Raw genomic sequence first — 26,072 nt, 5'->3', positions numbered from 1 at the left:
ACGAAGTATAAAATACCATTTAAATGTATGTGAATTAAGTGATGATGCTTAAAATGCTGTTCGTCAACAAAAAATGCCTGAGACAGTTCAATTCACTCTTAAAAACTGATCAATTTAATTTAGTCTATTTAAAATAAACTTGGGATTCAAATAAATGGGGGCCGCGAGGGGGTGCCAAGATGTCTGTGGAAAATTTCAGAAAAACACAAGGGTTAATAACTGTAAAAAGGTGTACAAATGTGTTTCTCTTCATGTTTACACATTTAAAAAGACACACTGTCAATGTACTATAAGTAGGCTAACTATTTTCCAGATAATTAGGGATGCACCGATATCAACTAGTGCCTGAACGATATATCGGTCGGCCAATATTAGCCTTTAATCTATATATCGGTATAGCTGTATATGTTACCAATATGCAAATATATGAAAACTTTTTTCAGAACATACAATGCAGAAAACAATGCTTTAGAATTGGTATCATTACGCAGTTTGTCCATCAGAGTGAGCTCCGACTCCATTGTTTACAGAGCTGACTCTGAGCTGATGGTGGCTTTGCAGACGGGGCGGAGTTAAGCAGTGCAGAGTTGAGTGGTGTCTTCTTGGTAAGTTGATAACTAGTTTGTGAAATACATACTGGAAAGTTAATAAACATTGACACCATCATTTTCACTTTTCAGTATAACTAATATAAAGTTAACCCTGTCCCTGACAACCATGTCACTCATGTTTATCACATCTGTTTGCTGTTAGCCAGCTGGAGTTTGTCAGTGCAGTCAGTAATGTAGCAGATTGAAAGATGAACATCAGAGCATCTTTTTGCAGCTCAGCAGACAACGGTGCGGTGGTGGATTGTGTCTGTTGAGTGTTGATTTCAAGCTACGTTGTTACCTAGTTGGTGAGACGCAATGCTAGTCCATCTTTTACTCTGTGACAACAAGCTTATAGTTAACTAGCTAACCACGTAGCTACTTTCACTGCTTTTCAGCTGAGTGGAAGCTAATGTGTAAACTACAGTGGCAACTAGTGCTGCACGATTAATCATATTGCAACTGCGATGTCAGCCTGTGCGATTATATGACGGCAAATGCTGCGATTTTATTAAATAAATAAGTGCATGTGTGGACGTGACCGCCCATTCTCTCTGAGAGCTGTTTGCCCATTTTCTACACCGCTAATAAAAAGATGACCAGTCAGTCTCAGTTTAGGGAGTGGCACATGTGAGTTTCCGGTGTTCAGCGTGGAACGAACGAACGAACGAACACACACACACACACACACACACACACGATTGAGTGAACCACACTTTTATATCCAGTTTCCTTTTCAAAAGAGTTTATACAAAAGTACATGTTACATCCTGCTTAAATGTCCCTGTTCGTTTGGACAATCTTATTTTTGTGAAAATTTGTATGTTCTTATTTATTGTTTTATTTATTTAGGTGTAATATTGAGAAAATAACAAGGTTGCAGTAATGCAAAGATTTTATTTAATTTAGTAAAAATATTATTTGAATTTGAAAACATTTATAGTGGTTTTTGTTGCTAGTTTGTATGTTTGAGTTGAGAAATACACATTTCAGCATTATCAGTAATTTATTTGTGCATTTTCCTTGATAACCAAGCAAGTTGACTCATGATACTATTTGTTTATTATAAATTGCAAATTGCAATATTAACCTCAATAATCGCAATATGACCTTTCCCCCAAATCGTGCAGCCCTAGTTGCAACAGTATGAGATTTTCATGTACAATAACAGTCTCAGAAAATTTCATGATTTCACGTTATTATTACACATTTACTATTATTATCAGTTACAATGACCCTTAAAGTAGTGAAAACAGAAGGATTTTTTTTGGTTGAAGAAACAATTTATTATGATTGAAACTTGAAATGTTTTTTTCAATTGATGTGTAAAAAAAAAAAAAAATAATCTTCCTTTTGAAAATTATAAACATGATAAAAAATAGCATGTAACTGTAACATGTTATATAACTAACGCATGTTAGTTTACATGTTAGCATAGCAGGTTAAATTAACTTCTTACACAATGATGTCCAAGACATTATAGACATTACAGTTTAACTTTGTTAATGCATGATTTTCTGTAAAGCTGCATTGAAACGATGCGTGTTGTGAAAGGCGCTATACAAATAAATATGATGACTTACTAAATGAGAAATAACATCAGCTGTGTGAGCTTTTTAAGTAATGTCCTATAATGTCCCCTGGTTGTTGCACGCACACGCCAGATAGCAGAGTATATCATGATCACGAGCTGGTTACATTACACTCATGCAAGAGTGCAGATGAGAAGCCTTTAGCTGATTGCGAGATTATCATTAAATCTTCAATGGGAGAACCATGGCATTATTCTTTCCCTGCTGTCCGAAACCCAGTCTGAACAGACCTGTGACCCACCAGTTGAGAAACACTGCTTTACACACACACACACACACACACACACACACACACACACACACACACACACACACACACACACACACACACACACACACACCTAACATTTTCTCCGCTGCATATGTGTGTGCCACAAGCTGACAAGTCAGACAGGCAGTAGAGGAGGAAAGGAGATGCACAGGTGAGATTCTCAGTCCAGTTGCATTTTTTTTTTCTTCTCAATACCGTAGATAAGCAAATGTACATGGCATGATAACAGTCAGTTTTCATATTGTGGTATACAATGAAACCGGTATACCGCTGCAACCCTAGTGTACGCATGTATTTTTTGTAACTGTTTTGTTCAGGATTCAGGCAACATTTTCAAAAGAACCTCAGTGAAAGACAAACACAGGATAACGAGATAAAAAAGGTCAATTTATATGGTTAAAAAAGGTCATTTTGCACATCCAAAACATTTTGGCACTTCTGCTTTGCAATAATTTTTTTCTTCCCAATTTGGTATGCCCAATGTGCTCCAAGTCCTCATGGTGGCGTAGTGACCACGTGCCCCACCAAGAGCGAGAGCCACATTATAGCGACCGTGTGAATTTCACCTTTAAACTGGGGAAAGTGCAACGGAACGACACTTTATATCGGATATCTAACTTGGAAACTCAAGCGGAAATCTTTATTCATTTTGTCGAGATGAAGGTGTGCCCCTCCCTAGAACCACCACACACAGCGCTCATGGATCAATTACTACAGTACCGTTAAAATCCCTCTATCAGATGGTAATAACATCATACTGTATTATTAACATTCATGCACCCTTCAATGTACTTACTAAGAACAAAATGGAATGTGAAAACAACAAGGTTTTGCCATTTTTGACATCCAAAAACATGCCATTTACAATGTCCACAACAACATGGTATTACCACGAAGTAAAATGTTTTTTTTTTTTTTTTTTTTACATGGAATTACCATGATTTGTAAATGTAAAAAGGCTTTATGTTTGCTTAAACCCTCTAATAAAAGTGGTGTGGTTCCAGCCCGGAACACTCTTCTTATAAAAGAAAGACCTAAGCACACAAACAACAAATTATGGCATAAAGCATTCAGATTTACGCAGAAGTTCAGTGACAGAAGTAACAAAATCAATGAGAATATTAGGTTTAAATGAAACTGTGCACATAATGTATAGGTAACAAGCATTTGACTATATCTGCCCCTTTTCAGAGTAGTGCAAATAATGACCTAAATATAGCAACTAAAAATATTATGAGATGTTTTTCCCATAACAAAACCTTCCTTTCGACTGACCAAATTTTAGCTGCAAGAGTTCACCACAAAAACTTCCTGTGTCATCATCAGAGCATAACACTCATGAGACTTGTGGATCAACCACACTGCAACACTAATGTAATGTTTGAGCGAATCGATCCACATGTATTTCAGATACTCTGTAAAGTAAAACAATACATTATAAGCTTTTCGAAATAAGAACTATTAGAAATCCTGCTGAATGTCTTCAGATGTGATGAGGCTGCTCTCCTTAATGTGGTGAAATTAAACCCACATGCTCAAACCTCTGATAACAGCTGCTCTCACACAAGTACTGTTTCCCAGCAACAATATCTGATAATTCATAAACACACATCAGGCTCTATTTTCATGAGTGCACAAAGCACAACACTATGTGCAACAACCGTGCACTAAAACGTAACCAATTGTTATGAGCACACTAATTCAGAGCGCAATTTTCTTACTTGCGCGAAGCACAAGTGGCCGTGGGTGCTAGTGTTTTCTCTTTTTGTCCGTGTTTGTGCGGAAACTCCGGGTGTATTGTATGTAAATTAAGTGGTGCAAACCGCAATTTGCTTTTTTTACTGAGATTAGGGTTGGGCGATGTCCCCTAAATTGGCAGTTGACGATGTTGACAGTAAAACATCGCGATGGACGATGATATCATCGGTGGGGTGGGGTGGGGCGGGGTTATATAATTTCATATAATTAAAAAAAATTATATGAAAAATTATAATTCCGTTATTTTACTAACCCAACTAATGACTCGTCGGCGCTTTATCAGTAGGTTGCACGACACGTGAAGCATGTTTTATTAGCTTTCACTTAAGAAGAGTTGTGCACTTTTTATTTTAATATATCTCTTTACATAAATACTATTTTCCACTTAAAAACTATAATTTCGTTATTTTACTCACTGATGAGCAAAAGGTCAAGGCAGAAATGACCATGTACCTGCAGGAAATGGCCATTGATGGGGAAGAGGACCCGCTGACTTGGTGGAAAACGAACGACAAAAGGTTTCCGTTCATGGCAAGATTAGCACGGAAATATCTGTGTGCTACCAGTACTCCATCAGAGCGGGACTTCAGCACAGCGGGTAGTGTAGTTACTCCAATCCGCAGCTTATTAAAACCAGATAAAGTGAATATGTTGGTATTTCTGGCCAGAAACATTGAAATTTAAACATGGTCTATGGTGAAAGATATTAGACTTCTTTACGCATTTTTCGCCATCCGTTGCGGAGCTATTCGATTTTGCATATTATTTTTTAAACGTTCATTTGTGTAGTTCATATGACCACTTTACAATATTTCAATAACATAATTTATTTTGTAGCCTGTGCTGAAGTTAATTGTGCTGCTAATTATAAGTGAAATGTTAATGCCGAGTTTCGGTCTGTTCCCGTTTTCTTGTTCTTTATATGTTGTTCTTCTATGTTTTAATAAATGTGTGTTATTCATATTCACCTTGTTTCTTTCATTTGATTTGACATTATGGATTTATGGCCAAGGACATTTTTCTTTAAAAGTATTAACCAGACAAAAGTTATTTGACGTTCGCTGGTGTGGGTTTATCTTAAACTGCCGCTTCAGTGTATACAAGAGCTATGTGACAATGAGCAAGATTTTCTGAGACACTACAACTACTAATAATTAATAAATAAAGGCTATTTTCTTGTAGCCTACAACATAAAATATTTTAATCTAAATGTACAGTGTAAGACATGTAAAAAAAAGACAAGAAGCTAACAATGTCAAGATCAATATTTGTGTAGCCTGCCTGACACGGTATTTTCACAGACTAACACGTCACGTCTCTGGCATATACTACAGTATTTAAAATAGCATATATGCATTAGTTATATTCTCAATTTAATTTACAGAGCAATCCCTGCAAAGTTTTTAGGTTAACTATAGAAGAGACTAGGATTAGTGAGTCACACTAGCAAGACTCGCAAAAGGGGGCGTGGCATCACGATGGTGGCTCTACATCGTGATGTTGGTCAGCCATCACGATGGACGATGATATCGTCCATCGGCACAACCCTAACTGAGATGTTTCAGAAGCTGGTCTGTTTTCAGCACAAAGTCTAAATTCAGATTCCACCAGCAGGTGGTAAAGTTCATGTCCGATCTCTGAAAATATACTGAAACATCAAATGATGTCCCTGACGATCAGAGTTGAAGTCATCTAATCAAATGAAAATGTATGAGATGTGTTAATCTATCCATCTATAGGTCTTGGTTTAATTTTCAATTATAATTATGTTTAAATATTTGATCTAATTTGTGTTGGTATTTTTTCACCTGTTGTCATAGTGATTTTTGTCACTGCAAAAGAGGCCAGTGAAAGAAGTTGGAGAGGATAAAATGTTTGGAATTGGTAGACTATGATTTTTTGGCCACTTCATTATTTTGATTATATTTGTATCGTTTGAAGTGTAATTTCAATTTGGAAGTATTTTTGGTTTATTGTTTTCCTGTTTCAATAAATAAATGCAATTGTTTAAATAAATGCCATGATTTGTGTGTCAGTAGATGGAAATTATTAATAATGCTTACATTCTCTATAATTTAATGGAACATAAACCCAAATCCTGACAAGAATCACATTTTCTATGCTTTATAAAAAGGAGTGTCACCAGATTTCTAATCTTCTAATTCACTGCATAGAAACTTCTTATGAATGTGCTGTCTTTGTTTATATCGCTGGTGTCTGACAGGGAATGGACTATATAATAGAATGCAGAAGGCACAAAAACCAGAGAAGAACCTCAGCATTAAATTGTACTTGACCCAGCCCATTAACACTTTGCCGCACAATTTCGCCAAACCCTCTTACACCTAGAATTAGCGTAGCCTTGCAAAAATATCCAAACTTTGCACTTGACTTAAAGCATAGCCCTGCACATAGCGCTAGCTCTCTTAAATAGTGCTCATCATCTCACAAACACAGCAAAGGTCATGGGGGACCCTTGGCGATTTACCACATCTGCTTCCACCTTCAGTCGCTACACCCATTCCTGTGAGAAGGTCAGCATTGTATCACAACTCTGCTGTCTGAGTAAACGACATGTTCACATAAAAAAAATTAGAATATATATATATATATAAGACAAAGAAAGATTGGGTGTTAAGCAACTCATTTTTAATCAACCATCCCCTTACAAGGTACAGACTCCCAACACTCACTATAGAAATACAACCATGCTATAAAACAAACAACCTTGCTACCGAATCACAACCTCGCAAAGGTCACAATAGAATGGTGTTTCTCAATTGTCACAGGTCTATTTGGACTGGGACGTGGACAGCAGGGAAAGAGCATGCTATGGTTCTCCCATTGAAACATTTTTGGCGTGCACCCAAGTGAAATTTAGTACTGCTGAGGCCAATTTAATGATAATCTCATGCTCTGCACTTTAATCACGCTAAAGGCTTGTCATCTGCAGTGCAATATTTTCGTGGTGCGCTTAAAGCTTTGATTTTATTTTTTTTAATTAGTGCATGAGTTGGGGAAAAGTATGAAGAAAAGTAAATAGTTGGACACAAAATCCAATTTGTAAAAAGCGCAAGCTTCCACAAAGAAAGAGTTCCTAGCAAGTGCATCGTTTTGAGCAAAGACAAACGATCAAGAAAACAAGACAGTAACAAATACGTGCAACATTTAAGTGATCTACATTCATACCACTAATACACGGCTTTTCAAATAATTATGGGGATTAGTGATTTGAGATGAATGTTTTAAAATTTTACCTGTCCTTTAATTCTTTTATAATCCGTTGCAGTCTACAAAACAATCCAATACAAATACTGAAGTCCTCCAATTTCAATACAATCAATAAATATAACAGACTCTTGATGGCACCAGTTGTATTTGTATGAAAGGAGAGAGCATGAAAGAAGCCAGAGTTTCAGGATGAGCGACCAGAATCAAGAATTTCAGAGAGCTATGTTGTGTAGTTTAGTCACCTAACCAGCATATTTTGATAATGTAAAATGTGTAAGTTACTACTACTACTACTAATAATAATAACAACAACACACCAATAATAATAATAATAATAATTATAATAATGTAACGAGGCCAATAATAATTTTAACAATAATTTTTTACTAATTTACAAATTTGATACCTGGCTGCTACCTCAATATCTGCTATGTCCATAGAACACGATCTCATAGTAAGATATGTTTACATTTAGCATTTTAGAAAGTGTCATCTTTTTGCACTACTCGATTACAAATGTGTACCGGTTGGCGCAGCACTGTCTCTTACTGTGCCTATTGTCCTGTTCCTTTAGCAATTATTGTACGGTCCCGTACTTTTTGCACACGTTTGCACATGCACTTTATGTAAAAATTTTATTTAATCTGTGTAGTCTCATGTGGTTCTGTGTTTGTCCTATGTTGATTTATGTAGCACCATGGTCCTGGAGGAACGTTGTCTCGTTTCGCTGTGTACTGTACTAACTGTATATGGTTGAATGACAAAAACTACTTTGACTTATTTGCTGTTAGTTGATTTTAAAATATAAACCTGTTTAAATTGTTTTAGTGTGTGTGTATCGGTACATTTTGTACATTCTCAGCACATTTTAACAATACCGTGATAATACTGATAACCGCTTAAGTTTTGGTCACGATAATGTGATACCGTTCATACGGTTACATCTCTATGCCACAGAAACAAAACCTTGCTATATAAATCACAACCTCGTTATAGAGAAACAACTATGGATGCACGATCCGATACCTGGATCGGTATCGGCTCCGATACTGACGTTTCTAGATGGATCATGTATCGGTCCGACTAACACGATCCTGTGTGTTAGTCATGATCATTACGGTCAAGCTCCAAAAATGACAAAATAACCATAAAAGCAACATTGAAGTAGTTCAGTTATTCAAAGCCACTTGAAGACGTGCGTTAGCTCTGTGAATCACAAAAGGCTGTGTTTAATAAGTAAATATATAATATGCACGTGCAGCGTCACCACGTTAGTGAATGGCGCTATTCCATTTAAACACACGCAGCTATTTTTAGTCTTCATGCATTGCGCAACATTTGAGCGCTACTTACGAACATCTCAGATGTAGATGCTCAATAGTTTGTAGGGCTGGGTATAGAGTTCGATACATTTTAGGCACCAAACGAATTACCTCCAAACGATCGAGTATCGAAAAATGTCTTACCGTTCGGTACCAAATTTCGATACCTAAGGGGTTCATCTCGTCAACATTAGTGATAAGCATGTAGCATGCTAGATGTGCCCAAATCTAAAAGCACCGGTGATTGGCTGTGTTAAAGGCATCAAGGATAAACACTAGTTTATGCCGGTTACGCCCAGAGACGCGGGTCACACGTGAGGCTGTAGTTTGTATGCGTCTCAACCCCCATAGATGTGAAAGATGTGGAAAAGATCAAAAGTGTGGCTACATTTCACCAGGCTCGATGCCAACAGCGCACAATGCAATATTTGTGACAAGATAATTGCTGCCAAGACTGGCAACACGACAAATCTGATGACATCAAAATCCCTCCATCATAAAAGTAATCCATACAGCTCCAAGGGGTTAATAAAGGCCTTCTGAAGCGAAGCATTTTTGTAAACAAAAAATCCATATTTATAACTTTATAATCACTGGCTTCCGGTAACGGCTATCCGCTCATTCACAGGAGAGTCGAGTTTCGACATATGATGTAGGCATAGCGTAAGCTCTGGTGAGAAGTGGCGGAAGCGCAAGGAAAATGACTAAACAGTGCCTTTAAATGAGCACGTTAACTAGAGGACTCTAATGGCTTTACCTCATCTGTGCGATGCAAGATTATAATTGAAACATTTTGTTCAGAAAGGGTATTACAAGAGACTGTATTAAATGACAAATGGGTTGCGTGTATCTCGTCTTGGACACACATTACACGGAACAACTTTTACTCTCAACACGCTGTGAAAGGATCTCGCTGTTTAACACTTCCCGACTAAACTACACAATTGCAACATTTATCAGGCAGTTGCCAAGCATATTCACTAATAGTGTAAAATTTGGTTGCGAATGCAAATGATTTCCTCTTATTTTAGTAGAGGGTTGTGCATTGAGTGAAAGATCAATCCTGGGACTTAAAAATCGAGATAGTTCAAATGAAGATTGCGATTAAATCGGAAAAACAATATTTTTACCGATTTTTACTCATTGTACACAGCACTGCTAAACATTTTGGCAACACAAATGTAGTTTTTGTCATGTCAATGAAGCACACTAAAATGGAGCTTGAAATCTGAAAGAGAGAGAGAGAGAAATAGAGGAACAGAAACTGACATAACAGGGAGAGGAAAACCAATGGGAATTAGAGCAATCTCAGAGGAGGGAATGTGACTTACATCTTGAACAGAAAGCAGCTAATAAGTGCAGACACATGAGAACGAGAGCATTACAATTGGTTAAACATATGACAAAGACGAGATATGTCAGCTATGCCGTTCTGAGTCAAGTACAATTACCTTCACAGATAGTCATAAATGACATTATATAACAGATAGCTGCAGTCCTGAATGTTGATGAATCAATACAGTGTTCCAGTCATGCAAAATACACTATAGTAATAAAGTAGTGTGATAATATTCAATTTGTTTCATTGAATGAAAACTGTACAAATGAAATGGAAAAACAGACAAATTTTATTTTTTTTGAGACCAAACACTGTAAAAACTCATGAACTGTAAAAATGCATTTAAATTTAAAAGCACAATCCAGAAATAACAGCCACATCCTAAGAACATGTAATATTTCATTTCTATTAATTGTCAAACACACATTAAAGATTGAAAACCGGCATTGTGGACATGATATTTCTCTGTTACAGACATGCCATTTGTAAAAGTGGAACTTACTGTTCTGAAGAAGGGAAAAACTATTCAAAACGCTTTGAAACAGGGCAGTCTCAAGCGGCAGTGCGCATGCACTTACACAGCGTGTCTGTGTGAGTGAGAGCTAAGATCATCTTGCTCTGTTGAGGTCGGATTATTTGAACATCTCTGCACCTTGTTAAGTTGATTTGGAGCTGTAAGTAACAATAGCATTTCCCATATTCTGTTTGTTTCATGAGGCAATAAACGAAAAGCAATAAACACGTATGCATGCATGTATGTTATATGGGGGTTTTTCATTTTGGCTTATTACATTATTACTTATTACAGAATGTGGGAAATAGCACATAGTTTCCAAGCACAACCTAAAACAGCACATTTAATAAATTATACAGAGGAACGGTCACAGATGAGGTCTGTAGACGCACATAAGCACAAACACACACAAACCACCGCTGCACTCGCTATCCGGCTGCAGGCACTAATAATGCACCATGTATACAGAGATTAGGGTTTGTTTTGTCCTTTAATATTCGATACATGCAGTTTACAGCCTCATTTTGGTTTAATGCGTTATTACAGCTTTTAGAAGTTAATTATTCTCACTCTGTGAGCGAGTCACCAGGATTAGCATAAACACATCTATAAACAGGTACCATCATGCAAGTGCACTGTCATTTATTTCTCATTTAAATCAGCATACGTCTGTAATATATCCACATTTACAGTTCATGTTACATCCGTCAAACCTTAAATAGCAGCCCAGATTCCAAGCTTTTAAATGGTAAACAGTCTACACCTTAGAGGTTACCAAAGCGCTTTACACTGTGTCTCATTCACACACCAATGATGGCAGAGCTGCCATGCAAGGCGCTAGCCTGCCACTGGGAGCAACTTGGGGTTCAGTGTCTTGCCCAAGGACACTTCGGCATGTGGAGTCATGTGGGCCGGGAATTCAACCACCAACAGCCGACCCGCTCTACCACCTGAGCCACAGCCGCCCATAATGACAAGCTTTTAATGAATTAGTTTTTGTAGATTTAAAAAAAATTTTTTTACACATTTATGTGGGTAATAGACATGAAATTGTAAGCACTGTCATCAGTGTCCTGCGATGTGACACTTTCATCTAACTATTTTAAATAACATCTTCTGATCTTACATAGCTTCATATAAATATACTTGTTTCCACAACCTCATATTAATGAAGACGAGAGTTCATTTGCATTTGCTATTTATTGTAGGTAATTAAAGTCTTTAAATCTTGAAGAAATTCTGACTTGTCACAGCACCTAAAATGCATACTTTCCCATGTTCATGTACATCTTAAATTAACATCTGTATGTTGGAGAAAAAAAAAGTTCTCAGATTTGTTATTTGTCTGAGCTATAAATTGATTATCTTTAGTGCTTTTTCTAAAAAAAAATTACAACACATTTACCATGGTTCTATAAATGTTTTAAGGTTATGACTTGCACCAGTGGGGCCCGTTGTCATGACTAGCAGTAAATAGAAATGTCTTTAACACAAGCATTTTAAAATGAGCTGGAAAATAAAATCAATGAGGTGGTGTGTTATGGTGTGCCGCTCTGGGCCAGAAAGTCCAGGGGAACTTTTTAGTCACAGTCCGCCCCTGTAGCCAATTCATATATAGGGGATTATTAGGAAGCCATAAGGATAGAGGCTAATAGACACATTTGGAAAGGACATCGGGGTTACACCTCTCGAGAAATGCCCATCCACTTTCTTACACGATTATGCTTAATAAGCCGACAACACGTGTGGTCATGTAAATGCAATAAACAACGTTCCTTTATTGGTGTAAGGTCATAAATGCCGTAAGAAAAAACTGATCAGCATGGGTAGATTTTTGCCCGTGATGCAGATTTCACGTTGCACGTAAACACCTTAACTGGCATTCTCACCGGCTCAACCAATTTGCGCATGTGTTGAGCGGTTTGACATCAAAATAAGAGAATAACGTGATTATTTCAAATGTCAAATAAACGCAGATTTCTTGCCTTGTCAGATTTTTTAAATAAGCTGATTTTAGAGATTAATCAGCATGTTGATGTGCAAGTAAACATACTCAATTTCTAATTTCGGAAAACAGGTGAGTTGGAGCATTAATATTGAATAGTGATTAAAACAACCACCCATGCATTAAACTGTTAACCAGCCAATCAGAATAGAGTATTCTAGGGGTGTAACGGTTCAAATTTCTCATGGTTTGGTTTGCATCACGTTTCGATATGGTTCAGAATTTGTTTTTACTGCCAAATCCAAAGAATAATCTATAAACACTTCAACAGGTTTGCCCTTAAATAACAATCATTGCTTTACAACAGTAACCATAGTTTAAAGGGTAACTAAACCCTAAACCAACTTTTTTTAGTTAATGATCTGTAAGCATGGGGCTTTATTAGTACTGGTCATTGATTCAAGTAATTGTTTTGACATTTGTGTATAAAGTGTTTTAATTCTACAATATATGGTGTAAAAACGTCTGAGTGCTGCCCTCTTCAGGTTGAACGGTGGCTACTGCAGTTGAATTTTCCTATTGGCTGTTGCGGTACTTCGTGACGTAAGCGGTGACAGTTGACGTAAGCAGGTTCCAGCTCACCACGCCAGATTCATGTACATGTCGTCTTGCGACCGTGTGAGGAATAATAATAACATCGAGTCTGACAGCAGCTGTCAATTAATCCGTCACTACAAGTCTCAGGTGCCCCCCCCGCTCAGCCCCGCACTCGGTTCGTTCCCTCTATCCCCGCCGGGGTCTGCCCACTTTTCCAGCATTTTCAAATATTTCTAGTGGGTGGAGTCAGACTCTGAGCAGGTGTTTAGTTACCCTTTAACTACGACATTTGTAGTAAAATCAAAGAAACATGGTTACTGTCATGGTTACAATATATAGTAAAATCATGATTACTCTATAGAAACTACAATATTACTTAAGTAAAACCATGGTTCAGTTTTGTCAGGGTACTTAAAAAACAAAAACATTCTCGAATTACTAAATCAACATTTCACTTAATACCTGCACTAATATGCCACATGCATCAACAAAGTGCACATCAAACTCATCTCAACATATATATATATTGGGCGGCTGTGGCTCAGTTGGTAGAGTGGATTGACCACCAATCGCAGGGCAAGACAATGAACCCAAGTTGCTCCCAATGGCAGGCTAGTGCCTTGCATGGCAGCACTGCCGTCATTGGTGAATGGGTGATTGGGACGCAGTGTAAAGCGCTTTGAATACTGCTAAGGTTAAAAGGGCGCTATATAAATGCAGACCATTTACCGTTTTACCATTCAATATTCATGAGCTGTACATCACTATAGAAGGAGTGTGTGAATCATATGTGGAAATCCCACATGAACACCCAAAATGCTTTCGTTTCTTTTTCCTGTTTGTCTGATTTAGCACGGAGTGCTTGCTTAAAAATGGAAGGGACTGCGTGTAGTTTCGGCTCACCTGCGGATCTTTCTCTGGGTGATGTCAGCGTTAATGATTAATCATGTATCAATGTATTACTATAACTACATCTTAATGGCATTAATCAAAGCGCATTATTATACATGCGTGTAGGTTTTAAATAAACCCTCATGTGCTTTATTGACATATATTACCAGTATACGGCACTCGCGCTGAGCGATGTCTGCACACAGTGCCTGTTTTGTAAACGTCTTTTGACTATCGCCGTTGTAATTGACTGCAAAAAGAAAATGTTCTTGGAAAGGAGAAACGCAGGGGGCTTCCCCTTCAGCGTTTCATTTTATCCACTTTTTCAATAACACACAACGCTTTCAGAACAGTGATGTCATCAAGTTGACCCAAGTGAAACACAGGAGGAGCGTATCATCTACAGATACATTCAGGTGCATTAGCGGAGGTTGTAACTGTCTGTTTGACACTTTGTTTTCTTGAACAAAACTTGTGCTCCAGAAGCTTCATTAAACATTAGGTGAACCGACTGTGGTGCCAATGCTTATCGAACCGTGGGTGGCAAACTGTACAGTCGTTTTTTTTTTTTTTACAGAGAACCATTGCACACCTAGAGTATTCGTAAAGACTATAGTATAAAGTGAATGTACTCAAATTTGTATTGTTCCAAACAACACGAGCCATGTCAATATTTTAATACAGGATGGCTTTTTGTACTTTATTGTGTCATTTCATTAGACGAATGAGGTCAGGTCAAGGCTGGCGCTCTCTAGAGACTCACAACATTTCTCACTCAATGACACAATGCCAGAGATTTCCTTATCATTACATGAATAAATAACTCTATGTCAGATCGGAGAGGTTTACCACAATCAAACAAACAGACCACAAAATGAAACAGAACATCACTCATAACGTTTTGAATAACAGACTTATTTCTGTGAAACTGATTACATCTCAGATAAACAAAGGGTTTCTATGGAGCATCTTTACTGTGGAAACAAACAAAAAATGTACGAGGCTGGAGCTTAATTCATTTACACAGCAGATCTCTGGGCGGGCAAAAAACGATCAGCTCTGCAAGCAATACCCATTTTGATGATAATCTTATTTATAAAGGGTACAAATAAAATTTTATTTGGTCTACAAATCATCTTGCCTGACTCTAAGTGTGCTTTCACACTTGATTCGATTGCTTGGACCGAACCACGGTCCGATTGCTTCATCAACATTGAGTATAAGCGGCAACTGTTTATCACTGTAACTAGATAACAACTCAAGAAGACATCAGCTTCACTGTGTTTGTATTTGTCTCTTTGGAATTACCATCAAAATGTCCATGCACAGAATGACACTTATGTTTGACTTGCACTGAATGTGCAATGATGTGAAGAATGTGAGCTGCTCTCTGAATGTGATTTATTTGGGCACAAGCAGGTATGAGAACTGCATAATACCTTAATAATTGCGATCATGAAAATGATATATCATCACAAGCGGTTCACCACCTTTTCAAGTGGACTTTGACGTCATTCGAACCCAGGTGTGCACCAAAAGTGCTAGTGTGCAAGAAACCTAAAACCTGGTTTAAGTTAACCCATACACCATATATTATAGCTGCTCAGAGCTTCAATCAAAGGCTTCAGAGTTAACTGGAACCTGACACTGTTATCCTGCAACATCAACCACACTTGACCTCTTTGAATTTGGTTGCCAACCACAGAACTACATTTCCACACAAGACACCATACTAGAGAAAACAGCACTGGACTGTCTAACACAGGTTTACATCAACATATTTTTATGAGAATTTAGGGATATTGCATAAATTCTGGATGGAAACACTAAGATGCAAATCAAATCTCCAATATGCTCACTTTGTGGATATTTTTGAGTTTTATTTGATGAGATGATATGCGCATAAACTACAATGGAAACGCATTTAAAGAATATATTCCTATATAATTTATATAGAAGTATAGATATGCAACAAAAAGTTATGTGACCTTGACTTGATGTGATGTTGCTCTGGTTACTCTGAAATGCCAAAGTCTGCCATCAAAATGATTGTCTACAGTTACCTCGCAGAACTGTTTCACCCCCACACATAAGGCATCCACTGCTGAATGCTAGCAAACAAAGTTAATCAGAGCATTTGGTCTGCACACTCTGAACCGCAAATTAATTTATTATATTTAAATGAAGAGCCACAGTGGCTTCAGCTTCCATTTTCATTTCTGTTTTGCGCAAGTTTCCCCCAGAAGTTACGGTTTTGTTTTTGTCTTTTAAACACAGGATACAAACCCCACTTTAGTCACAAATAGTTTTTGCGATATTCAGATTTTTCGCATAGCAAATTGGTAACTTGGATGGAAACGTGATTATGTCCAGGCCAGTCGTTCAACAAATAGATTCAAGAGATGCTGAAAGGTCAGAATACGTGCCATTGCAATAGGCGGTGGCTCCCAAATTCAAATTATAGTTTGTTTATAGTCATCTTACACATGTTCCAATCAGTTCTCTCTGGTACAGAGCTGATTACATGGAATCCGTAAAAAAAACAAAAAAAAAAAACAGCGAGATTAAGCACAGCCAAAAGATATAGAACACAGCAGACGACTTCTAACTAGGGATGTCCCGATACCACTTTTCCACTTCCGATCCGATTCACGGTAATCTCAGTATTGGCCGATACCGATCCCAATACCAGTGTTTTTTTATTGCATAATCAGTTTATAATATCTTTACATTATTGTGTGGAAATAATTGGGAGTATTCTTTAATATGTAAAGAAACACAAACCTCTAACTACACATTATTTCAATATAAATGTATCGCTTATTAATAAACACTTTATTATTAACTAGCATACTGGATACTGGCACTCCCTGAGTTCTGATTACACGCACCTGCATATCATTAGTGGCTAATCAATGACTGCATAAATACCCCGCTTTCGCTTTCTTTCTTTCTTTCTTTCTCTCTCTCTCTCTCTCATAGTAGAAAGTTCTGGAGTCTCAGAAATACTATGTCAAACATGTGTCTTCATTATTGTCTGCAAGTATCATAAAATTGTTGTAAGTTATCTCTTTCATCGTGTCTATACACTGTCTGGATATTACTTACCTGCTGTTTGCCACTCTGCTTAACTGGATTTACTCATAATGTTTACATCACTGTTTCAATCCTCTGTTCAATAAACCCTGCAGAGTTCATATCTCTGCTGTGAGTCTCTCCATGACAGCTTTAACTTTTAAACCCTCACCCTTTTTATTCACAGTTTGTAACGATCGTTACTGTGTATTCATGTTTATCACATTATAATGCAGTGTGCCCCTTTAAGAGAGATGGTTACGTCACTCATGACGTGTACTATGCGTAATGACATGGTTGGAGATGAGGACATTGTAGATGCTAGACGTGCTCTACCCTTTTTTCTGTATATTTTATTTTATACGTTTTGTGACGCTAAGGAAGAGTAGCTCTCATGTATGAGAAGATTGCATTGCCTGTGCACTTGTCATTAAATGTGCGTGATACAGCCTTTCAGCCTTCAAGCTCTTTCTTCCCTCGAGTTATCCGGTACAAGCGTTACAAGTTTAATTCGCTTCTTATTTATATTCTGGTTAAATGCACCTCCAGTGCCATTCTAAGTCCATATTATAAGTGAACCGAACTGCTAAGCATCTACATCTGAGATGTTCGTTTGTAGCGCTCAAATATTGTGCACGTGTTAAGGCTATAAATAGCCGCGCGTGTGTGTGTGTAAACCGAAGCACCATTCACTAACGGGCTGAAGCTGCGCGTGCGTTTACATGTTTACTTATTAAACACAGCCTATTGCAATTCACAGAGCTATCGCGTGTCTTCAAGTGGCTTTGAATAAAATGCACAAGACATATGAACCGCTTTAATGGTGTTTTAACAGTTCTTTTATGTCATTTTTTAAGCTTGACAGTAACGAACATGACTAACACAGAGTATCGGATTTGGGTCAGGCTCGTCAGACCGATACCCGATCCGTCTAAAAACGTCAATATCGAAGCCGATACCGATCTAGGTATCGGATCGGGACATCCCTACTTCTAACATGTCAAAACTCACACCGCTTGTGGTGCGGCATGCTGAAAAAAACAGCTTGATGCATCGCAAGGCAAAGATGTCCATCTGGTCCATGTTTACATGGAAATACAGTACAGAAGAGCGCATGCAGTGTGAACATCCCCTAAGGTAACCACATTAGATCGCAGTGCACAGCAAACTCAATTCCTTACCTGCAGTTTGGAGGAGGATCCAACATAATATCGGCCAACTCTTTCTGGATCCTGAAAAAAAGAATGAATTCAATTATTAACAATAATCCTGCTCTCTGAAAAACTTAAATAACTGAATTAACTCTGAAAAAAACATTTCACTAACATTAAACTATATAAAGCATTTTGGAATTTTGTCTCTCAAACTAGGGCCTTGTTCTGCAGGTTGTCAACTTCAGCATTGCATTGATATGAATTATCATTAAACTGTAAAACAAAATCATAGGGCCCAATAAAACCTAGCAAGCTGCATGTCTGGGTAGCATTTGTGGCCATCATAGGCACAAGTGTGCTGCTGTCTACAAGCAGCGCACTAGCCAATGAGCATAAAAAGCTTGCATCAGCTCCCGGTCACTTCCTATTTCACTACGGCAGTAAAAAAGATTGTAGTAATGATCTATCGCAGTAAATGCTGCTGATTAGTGTATAACATGGTGTCTCCTCACCTCTTGGCACTGGTGGACAGGAGTTTGGAGGTCTTGCTCATGTTGGCTTTGCTCTCTTTCTTCTTCCCAGTAATGTCTTTTTCTTGCTGCTGATGGTTGGAGGATGATGAGGAGAAGGATGACGAAGAACTAGAGCTGGCACGCGAGTCCTCATCCGACATGCTCCTGAACTTACACACACAAAACAAAAACTCCAATGAGGACAATGACATGATTTCTTGTACATAAGTAACCATGTATTGATGTAATGATGCACCATTTATCAATGTAATAAATCAACAGCAATGCAATGTACCAGCATATCAAAGTAACATTGTAATTATGCATTTATTGATATATTTTCATTTAATTAAATGCACAGTTAAATTTCTAATAACATGTAACCTTTTATCGAAGTAACAATGTCTCAGTGTAATGGTGTATTAATGTATTGGTGATCTCTTTGTAACAATGTTTCGATGTAATGGTGTATAAATGCAATATTGTAACGTAATATCAACGTATCAAAGTAATAAAGAACAATGTAGCCTGATGATGAATTACAGGAGTTATTCATGAGACTGTGATGAGTTACAACATCAAAGTACTGATATATCGGTGTAATAGTGCATCGTTTAATGATGCTGTGTCAGAATTTAAGAATTTTGAAATAGAGACGTATCGATGTAACAGTGCAACAATGTAAAAATGTGTTGTGCTGAATAACAATTTAAGAATATATTGAAGTACTGATTAGGGCTGTAACTAATGATTATTTTGATAATAGATTAATCTAACGATTATTAGAATGATTATTCGACTATTCATCGATTATTGCAATGATTAATAATTAGCTCTTAACAGTGTGTGCCCCGACTTAAAAGTTTGTCTTAAACGTGCTTACTAACAATAAAGAGGACTAAATGATCTTTTAAAAATACCTCTAAATGACATTCACTGAATTAAAGGGGAAAACACTTTATTAAGTTTAATTCAGTAAAGAAATTCACTGTAAAAACAACTATTGTTATCCAGTGTTTTTGTTTTGTTTTCAATTTAAAATTGTCTAAAAATCCTTAAAACAAGATAAATTTACTTGAGAAGCCACATATAAGATTTTTAGACTTGCTTTAAGAGAATGAATCTTAAATATAAAAGTGTATTTTGTATATAAGTGTATTTTTTCACTTGTTTATACTTCTGCAAATGCATTAAAGACGAAATACACTTCTATTCAAGATCTATTCTCTAAAAGCAAGTCTAAATATTTTATATGTTGCTTCTCCGGTCAATGCGTTTTTTTTTAATTTTATTATTTTTAGAACATTTGTATTTTTTCTATTATATTCTACACTCTCAGAATTTTTTCTTCTTCTGCAGTACAGTTCCTAAAGAAAATGTGTGTTGTTATAAATGAGTTTTAGATATTTATATTGGAAAAAAGCCAAAACAAAATCAAATCATAAACCTATTTTGTTTCAGTAATGGTAGAAGACTCCCTCTCTCATTTTTCTGTTCACTTCAATCCATCCTTAACTCACAAAATAACAAACTCGCTCTTATTAATAAAGCTGCATATTGATAATTATATTCATGATAAGAAATGCACAGTGACATATATTATGATTCAATAAGTCACAAGCTATCACGTTATAATATACATGGATTAAGCATGCGTGCTCGAGGGATGAACAGAGTGTATCAGCCGGATACAGTTTCAATCTCTAACCCTTAGATCGGGACATTCACACCACTCATAGAAGACGCGCTGACCGCACAGAGAAATGACCGTTTCGGAGTTTGTACTTACTTACATGATAGCTTTCATATTATTTGAACTTTAATAAAGATATAACATTAAATATAACTGCATGAAAGATGTAACACCGGGGTGTTTCCTTTAAAGAGCTCCAGCTCTTTTTCTACAATGAATGCTTCTGTATTTAATTCATTCGTTTTTTTGCATTATAATTCCTTCATACTTTGTGATGTACATCAGCTGAAGCTGTTTGGAAAGTTGTGTGCATCTGGACTGTGAGCTGTGTAATTCTTCCTCTCCTCAGTCAGACGCGAACTGCAGTGCTGCTCTCGTGCCGCATCGTCATCACAGTTTAATGTGATCTCATGTTACATCAAATGAGAGTAAACGACTATTCAGCAATTACATTTTTGTCCATTGTTATTGTCGATAACAGCGAAAAATCGTTTCAGCCGTAGTATCGATGTACCAATGTAACGGTGTGGTGTGTAACAATGTATTGTCATATCGAAGTAACAATGTTAATATATATCGAAGTATCAATATGTAACTACGCATCATGTAACAATGTGTCATCGCATTTAAGTAACACAGCACTGAAGTAAAAATTTAAGACTACATCTTAAAATGTATATATATATCAGTGCACTAGTCCAAACAAGTAACAATCATTTGTCATATCGAATTAAAAATAAGAACATATGGAATTCCCAATGAACGCATGTAATCAATCTAAAACTGTATCACGTAATGCTCTTACATTAGTAACAATTTAAGAATACTGAATATCACGGTAACGGTGCAGTAACAATGTTTCGTAGTATCGAAGTGAAAATGTATCGGTGTAACAGTGTATCAATGTATATAGATGCATTGATATGACGATGTATCGGGGTATCATGTATTGACGTACTTGCGCTGGTTTGACCTTTAACTCCAGAACAACAACACAACGTGATCCCTGCGCGAGTTTACTCTTCATTACACAATAACGCTGAAATGAACTTCCAGATGTGAATACATCCCGTCTGTTTAATCCAAACTAATCAGGTGACCCTGATCGAGCCGAATCAACTCACACATGCGATCAATGAAATGAGATTATAACAATCGGCCGGCCGGAGGAAGTCAAGCACAAGCACACATCGATGTCGAACTCGCTAAACTTTGACTTTAGCCCGATGCCACTAACTCGGTGAATGAATTCGGTAAAAACAGTAAATGTGTCGATTTATCGCTATGATTATTTTGCTCTGTACCGCAGCAGATCAGAGCTCAGTCTGTCTTTATTTAACGCCCCTTGATGAATAAATCTGAACAACATTATATAGACAAGAGTAAATGCAACCTAACGCATCGTATACGTACATATGATAGTGTTTGTATAAGTATGAAGTAAGGTTTTGAAGGGTTGTGTACCTCTCTTTGTGTCGGTTTGAGTCCGTGGACGCGTGTGTCTCTCAGAACGGAAGTGCTGCAGTCACACATGCACGCGCCCACACACACACGCCCACACACACGAGAGCAATGATAACCCCAGATAACACTATCAGTCCATACGGTCACAGTCATTATCACTTGATTATCACATCACCATGCCGTGATGGTAATAATGAAAATCTAAAAGTAACAGAAGATACCATGTTTTTTGGACATTTATATATGATACTCTTTGAAGTTATCCAAATACCATGGTACGTGAATATGGTATACCATAGGGCCTTTGGCGGTTTTGTGTTTCTGTTCACGAGACACAATGTAAAAACAGCCGAAATGACCAATCCAGATGGAGAACAAAAACCAATTAAGTGTTATTTGGAGTAAAAATGTATTTCAGGCTCAAATTGTGCCACTGCTGGCTGTCATAACAAAAAAAGATTAGTTAATGATATCAACATGGACTATCAACATTATCAACTAACCATGGACCATCGCTTCATGACATCTACACTGTCAAAAACAAACTCTGTGAAGTATCTGCACTTTAAGCCACATCTTGTTTACATATACTTTGGGGGGCCTGGGTAGCTTAGTGAGCATTGACGCTGACTACCACACTTGGAGTCGCAAGTTAGAATCCAGGGCGTGCTGAGTGACTCCAGTCAGGTCTCCTAAGCATCCAAATTAGCCTAGTTGATAGGGAGGATAGAGTCACATGGGGTAACCTCCTCGTGGTTGCTACAATGTGGTTCTCTATGACAGCAATTCAATGTCAATAATCCACCCGCATTATTGACGCTTGCATGCGCGATAGATTAAAGCCAGTGGAGGAAACTTGAAGAACCCGCGCACTTGTTTTAAAGCCTTGTTCTAAATCCTGTGCATGCAAAACAACCTTTCGTGTGAGCGGAAACATGCCGCGCGAGCAAGGTAACTCTTCTGCCTTTGCTTGCGCAAACATCTTTAATTTTGTCAGCCGTGGGCAGGCTTTTGCTCTTTTGTTTGTAACCTCAAATATCATTGGTTAATATCTTTTTCTGGAAGTCAGTTGTGATTGGCTCCCTGTTATTACAAAGAACCATAAACTCACCTGTGCTTTGTGAGTGACACGGCTTCATCAAGGGACCCGCTTTATAATAGTCATTTTTACTTTATTTGTTGCTAATTTTTCATATAATAACAGGGCAGATTTAATGTTATTTAATGTATGCTAGCTGTTGCATTCTTGTGATGTTACTATATAGAACTTTAAGTACTGCCATTTATTTATATATAATCTGACTTTTGTCATTGCAGTTGTGAGACACTTTATAATTAATTGAAAAGTTGCGAATCATAGCCTTATTAACAGGATGTTGCAAAGTGTATGCGTCTACACTGTTGACTTTAAACCACTGATTTTGCTATTAGGGGACTATCTTTAATTTGCATAATATATGTATATTATGCTAATTTTATATGTATATAAATACTGTGAATAGTGTGAAGCCTCCACACACGCTCTGTCTCCGTGGTAATGCGCTCAACAAAACGTGATAAGATGCGCAAATTGATAGTCTCAGACGTGGAGGCAACTGAGATTTGTCCTCCGCCACCCGGATTGAGGCGAGTCACTATGCCTTAACGAGGACTTAGCGCACATTGGGATTCAGGCATTCCATATTGGGGAGAAAAGGGGAGAAATGTTTTTTATAATTTAAATATTACATCACCAGCTACGCCCATGTGAGCAAAAACACTGGAGACCAGAAACTGAAATCAGGCAAATCATGGAACACTTCCGCATTCAGGAAAAAGTTGGATAGAACTGGATTGCTCATGACGTCATATCAGTGAAGCCACTGCGCCACCATATTGCCATGCCCAAACATTCCAATGTCTCAATTGACTTAAATCATCTCATTTTAGCAAATAACTATTAGTCATTAAATCACTGATTTTATATCTGAAATCTGCATGTACATCCCTACAACACAGACGTCCTACACATGTAATTATTTATTTATTTAAAGTCGGGAATTTTTAGTTTCTTTAACGTCCGATTGAGATATGTGTATCTATGTATATATATATATATATATATATATATATATATATATATATATATATATATATATGAATCATGCAAATCAAACAGTCAACCTCTAACAAACTTCATCGGCAAACATATCACCTGAATGTAAATAAGTTCACTGAAACTAAGGTAAGATACAAACAGACATTTTCAGACTTATTGATTGTGGAAATCGAAGTGTTTGTTCATAGTTACTTGTTTTATGTTTTCATAAAAAAGTGTCTTTTTCTCACGGTCACTTGAATAAGAGAGCGCAATTTCACACGCGAAGAAAGGGAGGCATGCAAAGCAAAGTTGGATAATTAAAAGAACATGTATTTATGACATGTATCCATGTATGACCGCAGAGAGAACCTGAGCGTCCACTAGGGCAAAATCCTGGGCATTTATGGCGATTTAGAAATCCCGGTTTGACTCCTTACGGCAGTAAGGACATATTGGCACCCTAAACTAGCAGATATTACAGCTTGTTTTCACATGTCAGTCATTTACATGTGAAGGGGGTCCTAACTGGACCCCCTTCAATTTGCTTATCGAGCAAACAGGTCTGTGGATGATGCAGTCAACATGGGTTTGCATCATATCCTGCAACATCTGGACAGACCGAGGACATACGTAAGGATCCTTTTTGTGGACTTCAGCTCGGCTTTCAACACAATCATACCAGATATACTCCGGACTAAGATAAACCAACTCCCTGTTCCCACCTCTACCTGTCAGTGGATTACCAGCTTTCTGACGGACAGGCAGCAGCTTGTGAGGCAGGGAAAATTCACTTCCACCACCTGTACCATCAGCACTGGTGCCCCCCAGGGATGTGTGCTCTCCCCACTACTCTTCTCCCTGTACACCAATGACTGCACCACCAAGGACCCCTCTGTCAGGCTCCTGAAGTTTGCAGACGACACCACTGTCATCGGTCTCATCCGAGATGATGATGAGTCTGCATATAGAAAGGAGGTTGAACGGCTGGCTGTCTGGTGCAGTCAAAACAACCTGGAGCTGAACACGCTCAAAACAGTGGAGATGATTGTGGACTTTAGGAGGAACACCCCAACATTGTCCCCCCTCACCATTCTAAACAGCACTGTGGCAGTAGTGGAGTCATTCAGGTACCTGGGCACTACCATCTCACAGGACCTGAAGTGGGAGATACACATCGACTCCATTGTGAAAAAGGCCCAGCAGAGGTTGTACTTCCTTCGCCAGCTGAGGAAGTTCAACCTGCCACAGGTGCTGCTGAAACAGTTCTACTCAGCAGTCATTGAGTCTGTCCTCTGCACTTCAATAACTGTCTGGTTTGGTGCAGCTACGAAATCAGACATCAGAAGACTACAAAGGACAGTTCGGTCTGCTGAGAGGATTATTGGTTGCCCCCTGCCCCCCTTCAAGAACTATATACTTCCAGATTGAAGAAAAAGGCTGGTAAAATCACTCTGGACCCCACTCACCCAGCCCACTACCTTTTTGAACTGTTGCCTTCTGGCTGGCGCTTCAGAGCTCTGAACACCAGAACGGTCAGACACAGGAACAGTTTTTTCCCTCAGGCCATCCATCTAATGAACAATTAAATTGCCCCATTGAGCAATAATTATGTGCAATACACAGTTTAATTTTAATTTATATTATCTGACATATCAACTTCTGCCATTACTTACATTGCTCTGTACATAATATACAGTTTTTTGTTCTTTATATAACAGATTGTATTAGATTTGCACTACGTGTGTGTATGTGGGTATGTATGAAGGTGAGTGTATGTACGTATATGTATAATTATTTATTTTGTGTTCTTTTTTGTTTTTAGTTATCTATGTCTTGCTGCTGTTTTTGGTATTGTTTGTATTGTTGTACACTGGAAGCTCCTGTCACCTAGACAAATTCCTTGTATGTGTAAGCATACTTGGCAATAAAGCTGATTCTGATTCTGATTTATGCTCTATGATAGTTTGGGCATACCAAGATGGCCGGTCGGACACTTCCAGTGGCTTCACCTCCTGGTGCGTCAGCAATCCAATTCTATATACCG

At 37.7% G+C, this 26,072-nt stretch overlaps 1 protein-coding gene across 2 annotated transcripts in view; it reads right to left on the bottom strand.

The window, feature by feature from the left end:
* ube2e1 (ubiquitin-conjugating enzyme E2E 1) overlaps positions 1-22,022 on the bottom strand; it is a 28,422-nt gene extending 6,400 nt beyond the window's left edge. The window contains exons 1-3 of one of the 2 annotated variants that reach the window (XM_052135367.1): positions 21,949-22,022; positions 18,792-18,956; positions 18,307-18,357 (exon numbers count right to left, since the gene is read on the bottom strand). In XM_052135367.1, coding sequence (XP_051991327.1) covers positions 18,307-18,357; positions 18,792-18,952 — 212 coding nt within the window. In that variant the 5' untranslated portion in view covers positions 18,953-18,956; positions 21,949-22,022. Of the gene's footprint in view, positions 1-18,306; positions 18,358-18,791; positions 18,962-21,948 lie in introns of both variants that reach the window. The other variant, XM_052135366.1, reaches the window with a different exon arrangement.
* Positions 22,023-26,072: the final 4,050 nt, after the last annotated feature.

The sequence above is a fragment of the Xyrauchen texanus genome, chromosome 10 (genome assembly GCF_025860055.1).
Source record: "Xyrauchen texanus isolate HMW12.3.18 chromosome 10, RBS_HiC_50CHRs, whole genome shotgun sequence".
NCBI classification, from domain to species: Eukaryota; Metazoa; Chordata; class Actinopteri; order Cypriniformes; family Catostomidae; genus Xyrauchen; species Xyrauchen texanus.
Note: the sequence above shows the minus strand (reverse complement) of the source record. Positions and strands in the feature narration are given on the sequence as shown.